Raw genomic sequence first — 12,220 nt, 5'->3', positions numbered from 1 at the left:
CGAAGTGTGAATGTTCTATACAGGCGCTGAGGGGACAGTAGAAGCCCCCACTCCGACCCTCCGTGAGTCAAGGGTGGGCTCCAGCGTCCAGGCATCTCCTGGGATTATCTGCACACGCGTTTTCATGGCAGAGGCCCCTGGTTTGAATCCGATCCTCAAAGGGAACCGGATTTCCTGCAAAGGTTAAGGACTCCGCCGCGGTACTTTCCACGCGCATCTCGGCTCTCCCTGGTTGTGTGACAGCAGGAGCTGGGGGTCCTGGGCCACGGAGGTGGGGTGGGTTTCAGGATGGGTGGGTGGATGGTGGGCGTTGTTGATGGTGGAGTCTGAAATTTGAAGCAAGCGGGAGTCTTGGCTCAGAAGGCGAAGGGAGCTGTTGGAAAGTACCACGTAGCGAGGAAGGAAGTGAAGTGCGCAGTCCGAGATGACAGGTACTGGCAAGAATGAGAAGCCCAGGCGCTCCCTTTCGAGGGGGCGGGCTCCACGGCACGTTCACGGTGAGGAGGGTGTGTGTGTGTGTGTGTGTGTGTGTGTGTGAAAGAGAGAGAGAGAGAGAGACATGCTGGAGCAGTAGTGATGGAAAGGCAGCGAGGGGTATCCAAGTGGCAGATCTTACCTCGACAAATGTCATTACATCACTTATCCAGGCATTGGTAAATGTATACATTTTAAAAAATCTAAACAACTCAGGTTTCGTGAGGAGACCCAAACAGATTTGCAATCCTTAACCACTTCGGCGCACCCCTCCCTTCCCGCGGCGGAGACCGCAGCTTCTCCCTCCCCCGGGCCCTGCCCGCGCCCCTCCGGGTGACCGCTCTGTGGAAGCCCGCCCGCGGGGGCTGGGTCTCGCCAACGCTCCCAGGGAGATGGGAAAGGGAAGAGAAGCTTAATTAGTTTCAATTTGCTGTAATTAGTGCGCCGGACCTTTGGGGAGAGGGGCAAGCGGGAGGGGTGCGGGGGTGCCGCGGCCTGACTACCGCGATCACGGAGCTGGGGCCGGCAGCCCCGCCACGCCACCGGCCAGTCGGTCGCCGCGGGGGGCGCGGGTTCGTCTCTCGGCCGGGGCCGTAGGGCTCCGGGCGCGCCCTGGAGGAGGGGGGCCGGGTCCTCTCGAGGCCCAGGGCGCAAGTGTGAGCGGCCGAGGGGAGGGTGCAGGGTCGGGCAGAGGTCAGCGGCCTGCTAGGAGCGGCGCCCGCCTGGGTGTGGGCAGCCCGCCCCGCAGCTGCGGCGCTGGAGCCCGCGCGTCCCGGGCTCGCCCTCTATTCGGCAGCCCCCTTTACCTCCCGCTTCAATCTCCCCTCCCCAACCCCGGGTCCAGACGCCCAGAGACCCCGCCCGCCCGAAACGTTGGGGAGCGCGCCTACCCGGCTCGCCAGCTGGTGGGCGCTTCTGGCACTTGGGCCTTCACTGGCCCTGGACAAACGAGGGAGGCACTCGCAAGAAGGGCCCGGCCTCGGGTATGGGGAGCGGCCGCCAACTACCATTCCTACCACACACTCGTTTTCCGGGTTTAGTAGACACAGTGGGAACTTTCTAGGGCCTTACTGGAGGTCTGCGAGTCTAAAACTCTCTGACTCCACATCCATAGGGTCTCCATGAGCGAAAGCAGCCTTCCTGGGGTGGGCAGGGCCGCTGGGGAGTTTGGGGAGGAGATGGGGGACTGCTGGAGAAGACTGAGGAAAAGGAGTTGGGTGTGTGTGTGTGTGTGTTTTTATTTTTGTGGTCAATATCAATTTTTCGTCGATTTTGCGTTTTTGTTTAGTAGGGCTTCTTTTCCCCCCTCCAGGCTGCTAGCTGGATGGTATATGAGAAACAGTACCATTCTTCCTGTTAATGAACTCTTTTTTTAAGTCATTTTTTCTCATTTGACCCTTCCATGGAACAGAAGCAAATTGCGTGAAATTACCTCCAAGGATTACATTTATTACTGGCCAATGAGAACCCCTCGCCTTGTTTTACAAACTCTTAATCCTATGTCATTCTGATGCTGCAAACAAGCCGGGTCCTGGGCCTCCTATTCTTTCAACTTTCCCCAGCTGGAGGGACCTCATTCTGCACTTAATATTCCCCATAAATATCACACGCTAAAGACCCCCTGACTTCCAGCAAGTCCACATTAAACATGTGACATGTCACGCATGACAAACTCTGAGTATCTTTTCAAAGCAGCATTAAAAGCAAAGAAACCAATTTTCTTCTCCTTCCAAACCTCCCCAAGTGCTGAATGATGGGGATTGGAAAGAGCCACTGGAGCGTACTTAGGGGGATTTTATGAGATTTTCCAGAATGATTTAATCTTATTGTGAGCATTATTAATGAATGGCAACCCAATTTGGCCCCAATATCTGGGAACTTGGTCACAATGCTGGGAGCCGCTGACCCCCCCAACCTTAAGCAAACCTCTTCCACCTCGGAGGAGGACGCGCAGAGCCCCAGGGAGTTTTCAAGAGCCCAGTTCAGGGCAGGGCTGTGTCCTGTCACACCCAAAGCAGAACCGCCCAACACCTGCTTTCCCAGGGCCACCCCCCACAGCATCTTGGGGTGAGGGGTAACTGAAGCCTGGGACAGGCCTCTGTAGGAGGGTTGAGGGGAAGGGGTAGGTTAATTTGCTACATTTTCAGACAGGTTCGCCAGATCTGGAGGAGGTACTGGAAGGCAAAAGGGGCGCATCTGGCATGTTATCAGAAGTGTCCTTCAGTCACCAACTACCCATGACCCGAACTGTGGACAGTAGTCAGGGCGGGCATCGTAGGCGTGTGGTGAGGGAGGTGGCAAGTGGAAGAATTAGGGAGAGTGACGGTTGAAGTTTGGAACTCTTGGGACTTGAAACTCAGACTTAAACTATAAGTCCATGCTGAAATGGGCTCAGACCAGTTTCCCATTTTTTCTCTTACTCCCCACAACCCGCCCAATTAGGGCAAACATTACTGTTGTTTTTGATTGTAGTATCAAGAGCCGAAGCAGCCGTAGTTCTCTTTTTAGTATCCTTTAAGTGTGATCTTACTAGAGTGACAAAAGGGTCTGATGTGAGAGAAAAGGAAATTATAATAGGTTAACCCAACTTGCTCGTAGAGAAAAAAATGTGTCTGTGAGCATGTATGTGTATGGACAAAACTGAGTGTGTCTGAATGAAGGAGGTTTTAAATGGGGCCTAAAATTATATTTTGGAACACAGAGGTCCGTGGAACAACTGTGTATTTCCCTGATAGTAGCTGCTGGCTGGGGGGTGGGGAGAAGAAAACCCACTACCTGACAGTGGGGGTGGGGGGGGTGGCACATTTTTCAGAGGAAGAAGTCTTGCTGTCCCTGGACATTATTAAGGGTCCAGTTTGAAGTATATATATATATTTTTTCCTTTAAAGAAAAGGGAGCGATTACCAGTTATACATTAAGAAATGTCATTCAGTCATTTTTATTCATTCTCCGGAAATCTTCGTAAAAGCCTGAATCATACTTCTACAAGCAGCAATTTTGTTAATCCAGGGGGTTATTACTCTGGGCCCTTATTAGGTTCTACACCACTGCCAAGCAATCCTATAACCCTCTCAAAAGAAGTTTACCTCCCTGTTATAAAACCAGTAGTGGTATTTATACTGTGCAATAATTAGTGTATTACTTGAATCCACTAACACGTTCATTTTATCTCTGCACAAAACCTCTAGTCTGCTTATAGAAAGCTTGTGCCTCCTTTGGTGCTGTTAAAGTGGTGAAAGAGTGAATTGAAGGCTGGTTGCACTTTCTCCTTTTGCCTCGCCTTAATTCCCATCTCTTTTTGCTCTCATCCAATTAGCACAGTGTATTAAGCGGTTTATCATCTCATAGTCAGCTATTGAGAGAAACAAGGCGAGCACTTTGCAATAGAACCTGCGCTCCTTTGACACCCTCAGGTACTTACATATTCCACTGCGCTATGAATAATAGAGGAAGAATGGAGCGCTAATTCCCTCATCAAAGAATGCCTTGTCTGCTGCTTTGCTCAACAACACCATTCTGATCAAAAGAAAAGCAATAAAGCTTAGCATAACAAAACGAAACCTACTTATTAGCTTAGTGGTTAAATTAATGCAGAGCCGCTGCTATTCAAAACCAAGGTTTGAAAACAGCCTCCAACAACCTGATAATGCTGCCTTCGGGATGAAGGAATTTTAATCTGAAATTTGAGGCTGGCTGAGATGAGTTAATCTATTAAACTGCTATAAGGAAGCTCCACCACAAACTGTTCAATTAAGAAATATTTAGGTGAGAGAGAGAGAGAGAGAGAGGAGAAAGAGGGGGCGGGAGGGAGAAAGGAACACGGAACGGCAAGTTTAAATTTGGGATGGGAGCATGGAATTAAAGGGTTGGGCATCCTGACAAGAGGGTCTGGGGCTTGGTGTTTTTCTTAAAACCCTAACGCAAACAGGAAAATCTTGTTTGTTTTTTTTTTTTTGAGTTTCCTTACCATTGCATCTTCTGCCAAACTCATTTTAAATGATGTTTGAAGAAGTATGTCGTGGTGGATGGTGCGTGTTGGAGGTAAAAGGTAGCAAGGCCTGGAGACAGAGGTGGTGGTGAGGGGCAGTGAATTCCTTCCCTTTCACCATCTCCCAGATCCCAGTCTTGGAACTTTCATTAGCCCCTACATCCTGGGCAGCAGTCATGAGATTAACTCCATCTGTTTTCTGGAAAAATTAAAATCTTATCAAGCATACTCTGTGGGATTTTCTACTCCTGGCCCCCTCCATGCACCTTACATGTAGGAGGGTGGAGGGTTAGCAGATTGTCTCCAAGATAAGCTTGCGTACAAGGATCTGCTGTAGGTCAGATCCTAGTTGCTAAATTAAACAGAAAAGGTGCCCTTTCCAGAGGCAGGGGGCTCTGAGAAGAGCAGGGTTCTTTTATGGTAGAATTTCCCACTTGGCCCAGATAAACTTTGGCCCAGAGGTTTACTCTGGCCCAAGGAGAGTTTAAAGTTTTATTTTTAGAAATTAGTTGTCTTCCTAGAAAGAACATAGGAAAATTAAAAATAAAAAAAATTAGTTGTCAAGGTTTAGAAATCAGTAAGCTTTGTGGAATATTTAGATTCCTGGCTTCTCTTGAAAACTGGATCATGTGGCCACACTGGGCCCTGTCCCTCCCAGCATCACTGAGTAGCTGCTGGCCCCTTTGGACAGGACCTGCCCACTCCTGTTTGCCACAATCCCTGCCACTCACTCTAGTGTAAACCCGGTTTGCTTCATCCATTCACTTTTTGAATCTGAGTTTAGGACCAGTGCCAGAATCCATGGAGACCTGCGGATCAGCTCTCTCCTTACAAATAAGATGGGCCAAGTTTTCACATCAGTTCTGCTGGGTGCACTATCAACCAATGCAAATCAAGTAGTAGAAACATCTCTCAGAGAAAAGTAAGTATGTGATATTCCCATCTTCCAAAAGAGATCTACTGGAATTCGTAAAGCCACAGTTTCAACTTTCCACAAAATTCTGGAATCCTTAGGTGCCTGGAGTTCTAACAGATCCCAATACGAAAACATCAACTGCTGCATTAGCTCTTTGCAGGGATGGTACTTTGAAACGTCTGACATTCTAGAGAAATGGTCCTTGCCCTCGGGGTGTTTATAATCTAGAGGCAGAGACAAGAAACAATCCAGTGAGAAGTTACTTGAGTCTCCTGGAGTTTCTTGATGACCAAGTTCAGGATAATGATTTATATTTAATATAATCCCAGATCCCAGAAATCAAGGAAAACCTGCCTTCCCTTCAGAAAGCTTGGGTTCTGGAAGCAGGCTTTGGAGAACCATCTCTCTAACCTCATATGAGAATAGCCATTACTGAAAGAGTTGACCAGGGAAGCAGTAAAACCACATTAATCCCTTAGTTCCTGAAGTAACTTGGGTGTTCTAGCTTGTGACAGGCCGCAGATCTTACACAGTATCAAGTTAGTTAATTAACTGACAGGGCTAGAAACCCACAGTGTTTCTACTTAGAATCTCAGTCCAAGAGCTGGAAGAGAAAGGAGGAGAGGGATGAGAGCCAGAGGGGAGCTCAGGAAGAGAAATACAAAGAAAAAGCAACATAAAAGGCAGCTTCACCTCCACTGTTTAACCTGTCAGTATTCCTTCACTAGAGGGGACCTCTCTTGGGGGTGCTTTTCTTCCAGGAGCCCTAGACCTTGCTCTTCAAAAAGACATGCTGCTGGGCTCTTGGCTTGGCTCTCTGTAGCTAAGTCAGCAAAGCACATGATAAACCGTACTTCCTCTCTTAAATGACTTAAGGTCACAGAAATTCTGAATGCTTCTCAGAACATTCCACCAAATATCATGCTGTGCACTCCTAAGTTGGGTTCTGATAGAGGTGGCAATGAAGAAACTGGGCTGAGGTTTGAAAGGGGGATGGCTTCTAGTTATATATATATGTATGTACGTGTGTACATATTTAGGGGTCTCACTCTGTTTCTCTGGCTGGCTTTGAACTCCCGGGCTCAAGCCATCCTCCTGCCTCTACCTCCCGAGTAGCTGGGACTGCAGGTGTGTGCCACAGCAACTGGCCCTAGTCATATTTTACTCCTCGCTACCCCTGTAGTCAACTCTTTGGACCTGGTAAGGATTCACCACAACTGCTTTCCCTTTAGAAAACTTTATTTTTATGTTTAAGGCACAACACACTTTTTCTTTTATAAAAACACACAGGTCAACATTTTTTAAAAACACAGCATAGTTGTACAAGGGGAAACATTTGTTAGTATAATCTTACCAATAATGTAAGAGAGCAAAGACCGCCATACTGAAATACATTTTGCTGCTGCCACAGAGGGTCCCATTCTGAAGAAATGAGAAAAAAATAGCAAGCACCAGAGCAAATCAAGCATCCCCCCGCCACCACCAATTTTTCTGAATACAACACAGTGATCCTCACCCCAATCCTTACACGTTAATGAATTGTTAGAGTATCACAGTATTTTCAATGCACTTTCTATTTAAGGGGCAAAAAGGGAATGTGAGCATAAACCACCTGCTCAGTGTGTGTCTGCTGGACTTTGGAGCAATTCAATAAACAAGTCTGCTCTATTTAATCTATTTAGTGAGTGCAAGGCTTCTAAATTTCCCCCTCAGTTACCTATATAAAAGACCAGACTGAGGCCAGGTGCGGTGGCTCACGCTTGTAATCTCAGCACTTTGGGAGGCGGAGGTGGGCAGATCACAAGGTCAAGAAATCAAGACCATCCTGGCCAACATGGTGAAACCCCATCTCTACTAAAAATACAAAAAAAAAAAAAAAAGACCAGACTTCAAAGGACAGCCACTCCTGGATGGCTGGAGAAGCGTTTAGATTTAGACTGATTTTAATTGGTACCTGAAAAGGCAAAACATCAGCTCTTCAGTCAGGCTCTGAGAACCTCTCTTTCTGGGGAGGGGACCTAGGCTAAAGGCCCTGGGGCGAAGCCTGGGGTCACTTCTATTCCAGCTACGCTCAATCCAAGTAGCAAACTGGGTGTTCAGGTGCTTGAGGAGGGGCTCTGGAGTTGTGTTTTAAAGCAGTATATCTTAATATGAAGACAGGAGCTTCTAGGATGCTTAGGAACGCTAGACTAAACATTTTTGCAGTTCCCCTTCCTGGTCTACATTCACACACACACACACACACACACACACACACACACACACACACACACACGAGACAGAGTCCCAAGGGAGAAACAGATGCTGGAGGAGCAGTCAGGGCCAGAGTGGAGGCACAGAGGAAGCTGGGATTTTTCAACTACCCCTCCTTGGTTACTCCTGGGATTCCCTTAGGACTTCACAGCACAACCAGCAAAGAGTTTGCTCAGGTTCACTTCAGAGTAGCCACTTCGGGACAAGAACTGCTCTGCTGTGTTCTTGAGTTTTCTGTACTCCTGCATAACTTTGGGGGTAAAAATTTGCTTCTTCAATTTATCTATAAAAAAAAAAGAGAGAGAGAGAAACAGAGATTAGAAGCCTCAGGTAGTCTCTTTAAAGACCATTCAGTATTCCACCAGGAAAGGGATGTGATTCTGTTTGTAGCTCCACCATCCTATCTTGGTTCTACCCCTGGGGCCAGTCCGATGCACCCCCTGACCACCATTCCTCTGTGAAAGCCCTTCTTTCTTTCCCCTGCCTGTCTGCCTCTCAGCACCTAGCTGACTCAGCACAGTGCGGGACGGGGCCACCCTCTACTGATGTGAACTGCAGGTGCACGCTCATGTGCAGCAGACAAGGTAAGCTCCACTCACAGACACCCCTTTCACGGGTGCTGCGAGCACATGCATGCAACTGCTTGTGAAGTCTGGACGTGGCAGGAAATACCTAGTCCCAAAGGTAGCTATGGCCTCTGGTGCCTTCCAGCCACAACTTTCCAGATCAGCTGGGCCTAGTCAGCTTCCTCTGGTCCCTCCGGCCCATGTCCCTCTGCTAAACAAAACCTCCCTCACAGAAAGAGGTGAGGGATGAGCGGCCCGAGAGCACCTGCCTATCCATGGCCAAATTTTCTTTGCTCTTCTTTGTCCACACTGTGTGAGGTCAGGGTATGCAGCGCTTCTGTCCTGCTCTCCTGCTCCTTCAACCCAGTCATCCCTGGCCTTGCCCTTGTGAGCGGGGTGCTACCAGCCAGAGGAAAGATCCCTCCTTTCCCTTCCCAGAGCCTGCTACTTCCACATGGTGTTCTTTTAAAGGAGCAGTGGGGCTGTGATGCTCAGGTCTGATCTTTTGGGTGAAGAGGGTGGTCACCTGGGGGATGACACTGTTTGTTCAGGAACCTGGTAAGGTGTTTGGAGAGGCTGTCTTTTTCTTTCTTTTTATTTCCTAATCCCCATTTGATGGCTGTGGAAAATGGGAGGTTAAGTCACTTACCCAAGGTTACACAGTGGGTCATCAGGGTTGTAGACATGCAAACCCAAGTAGCTAGAACCCCAGCCCGCACCTGAGGAGAGGCTCACTTCTGCCCACTCCCCTGCCACTGTATCTCTACTCCCACATAGAAATGCACAGGCCTCAGACATCAGCTGATCCTGAGGTGAGGCCTCTGTCCCCACAAGATGCTGCCCTGTGCCAAAGGCCTGGGAGCAGCAAGGCTGTCCAGCACCTCCCGATAGGAACCAGCCAGGAAGGAAACACAGAGGGGAGAGCGCGCCACTCACAGAAAGCAAACCTCCAACAACAGCAACACTCAAGTCCACAAAACACCCAGAAAACGATAACTCAGACTCCAGATTTTTGTTTCTTGGCTATACATTCGTATTTCTTCTCTACAACCTTTTCTGAATTACATAAATTGTCCTTTAAAGAACCACCACAGGTTTTACAGAGAATTTAAATGCCCAAAAGGGGGTGAAAAAGAGAGGGGGACCGCAACAGAAAGACAATTTGAAAGTTCTAATTATCCGAGTCTGGGAATATACAACAATGGCCCCAACCGGTGTCGGCTGCCTCCCTGCAGGCCAGAGCAGCAGGCCAGCAACCCCGTGCATGTGAATGACACAAATGCATCTGATGACTGGGGAGAGCACATTTAAAGAGCTGCAGTAATACGGAGCAGGGGAGGAAAAGAGAGGACACAGCTCCTGATGTGTTTACCTCCTCTGCTGATGGGATATTGACTTTTCCCACCAGGTTGGTTAGAAAGGGGACTATTTACGCTGCCACACAGCAGAGCTAGAATGACAACCACCGTCACTCGGTGCTCTTCCTCGTAAAAGACAACTGTGACCGCCAGCGTATCCCATAGCCGGTCAATACGGCCAAGGCACCATTCCACGACAGTTAGAGATGCAGATAAAAGCTCCCACTTGCTTCCCCAATGAGAATTTAATCAATAACATATGGAAGGTCTTCTAGGAAACAGAACTGGACTAGCTGCCACAGGCCGCCACAGTGGCAGGGGCTAAGGGGGAAGGAGTCACCCTTTTTCCTGGCTTTTCTCCTCCTCCTGTAGGCACCTGGGCCACCCACGTTAGGCTTCACATTAAACTGTTACCCTGTTTCTGTCAATACTACACCCACCACTTTAGAATTCAGGGGAAAATACAGGTGTTAAATAGTGGAAGCCAGTTAATGTGGCCAGTAAAACCCAGATTCTTTCCCCTGCTTTGGTTTTGAGAGTCAGCTTACCAGTGATGACACCATCACCTCAGGTGCTGCAGGTCAGGCACCCAACAACTGTTATGAGATTCCACCAGGCCATCGGGCAAGAGACAGAGAAGATCTACAGCCATCCCATCCCTGTCCAGAAATGCCACTGGCCCTGCTTACTGCTGTCTCCGCCACCAGCACCACAAAGCCAAACTTCGTTGAGATCTGGGAGGAAACAGTCTTCCTACACACAAGTGCGTCACTGAAATACACTCTGATGGCTTGAAGTATCACCCAGAAATCACTCATCTTGACACACCAGCAAAGCTCATCTCCTATTTAAACTTTTCTTGCTAATAACATTTGAGGAATGTGTATGTAAAGCTTATTTACTGATTCCTTGTGGTTATATACTAATTACCAAAAATCTTCTGTCCCTAACCCCTATGAAAACGATAGGAAAAAAAAGGTTGCCTAGATATTAATTATTCACAAAGTATTTTATCAGATGACAAAATGAACTGCTTATTTAAAAGTTGATTTCTATTGATTAGAATCTAAAACCTCAAAATAATGAAAGTTCCATTTTTTCCTATATGGGATGAACTAGACTGTCATCTGCAGGTTGATCTTTCTTAAATCTTTTATATAGAAGTCAACTGATCAAATAAAATGCTAGCTCTATTAAAATAATGGAGTATTCTCCCATCTATGGAAACTATCTCTACCTCATATATTTTAGCTCCATGTCAGTAAACCAAAAATCTCTTTTCAGCTTTACTCTATAAAACCCTTTTTGGACTAAAGAAAGACACTGAACTAGAAACCACGAGGCAAAGACATTTTAACATCGCCTACTGGTTATTTTATTTTAATTAAGGCAGGCTTAGGCACACAGGCAGCAGCCGTCTCTGTTCTGAATGTCTGTTTCATTTATTTCCGTGCAAAGGTATCAAACAACAGTCAGTTATAATTGATTCTGTCAGGTGTTATACAGTCAGTCATAATTGTCTCTGTGTAGAGGTGTGTCAATTTACTATATCTGAATTAAATATTCTGTCAATTATGAAATCAGGTAATAATTTCAGTCAGTTTTTTAATTGCATGGCTTCCCACCATACAGTTCTCAGCTCTCCCACCTTTTCCAATCCATAGCCTCCCTCCCTCAATGCAACGTGAGCTTTGCAGTAAGGGGTGGAATGCAGGAAGCTTTAGAAAAATTTGAAAGAAAACTGCACCCCTCTACACGTAGAGCCATCTGACCTACAAAGAACTGCTGGAGCCTCTGGCCTGCATTTCTCCTGAATATCGATCAGTAGAACTGAGCCTCTGGCTATGCACAGTACCTGAAAGATCTCAAGTGGCATCCATATTTTAAAGACAAAGACATTTGGGGCCCTGAATCAAATGGCAAGTATATAAACATTTCTCAAAGTAAGAAATAAAAAGAAATCATCTTTGAGTCAATTCTTTTTTTTTTGAGACGGAGTTTCGCTCTTGTTACCCAGGCTGGAGTGCAATGGCGCAATCTCGGCTCACCGCAACCTCCGCCCCCTGGGTTCAGGCAATTCTCCTGCCTCAGCCTCCTGAGTAGCTGGGATTACAGGCACGCACCACTGTGCCCAGCTAATTTTTTGTAATTTTTAGTAGAGACAGGGTTTCACCATGTTGACCAGGATGGTCTCGATCTGTTGACCTCGTGATCCACCCGCCTCGGCCTCCCAGTGTTGGGATTACAGGCTTGAGCCACCGCAGCCGGCCCTTTGAGTCAATTCTTACTTAGAAAAAGAAATTTACAAGGCACAGTGCCAGGCACACACAGTGAGCAATGTGTTTATTGATCAGCCAGTGAGCGCCTAGAGGACCATTCTCACACATTAAATCACATCTTAGATGCTAAAATATTTCTGAAGGCTTGAAGAGTCTGTTAGTCCACTATCCAGTTCCATTCCTACTTAGAAATAATTATCTTCAGTTTTCTTTCTTTTTTGTTGATACCAAAATATAGCCTTCAAGAAGAATAAAATATCCATGGTTCAGTTCAAGTGCTCTACTAGGCTGTAGGCTGATCTGACAAGTATTTAGAAGTGTGATTATAATTCTCTCCACCATTGGTCTGGTTCATGTTCAATAAACACAGGCTTGCTGCAGCCTAG

The 12,220-nt window shown here is 47.2% G+C and overlaps 1 protein-coding gene across 8 annotated transcripts in view; it reads right to left on the bottom strand.

Moving 5' to 3' along the window:
• Nucleotides 1–6,599: 6,599 nt before the first annotated feature.
• Nucleotides 6,600–12,220, bottom strand: part of POLA1 (DNA polymerase alpha 1, catalytic subunit) — a 316,077-nt gene continuing 310,456 nt past the window's right edge. For all 8 annotated transcript variants that reach the window (XM_008989090.5, XM_078363411.1, XM_017968391.4 and 5 more), the window contains one exon: nt 6,600–7,914. In XM_008989090.5, the coding sequence (XP_008987338.2) occupies nt 7,769–7,914 (146 nt within the window). In that variant the 3' untranslated portion in view covers nt 6,600–7,768. The remainder of the gene's footprint in view (nt 7,915–12,220) is intronic.

Source organism: Callithrix jacchus, chromosome X (assembly GCF_049354715.1).
Source record: "Callithrix jacchus isolate 240 chromosome X, calJac240_pri, whole genome shotgun sequence".
NCBI lineage: Eukaryota > Metazoa > Chordata > Mammalia > Primates > Cebidae > Callithrix > Callithrix jacchus.
Note: the sequence above shows the minus strand (reverse complement) of the source record. Positions and strands in the feature narration are given on the sequence as shown.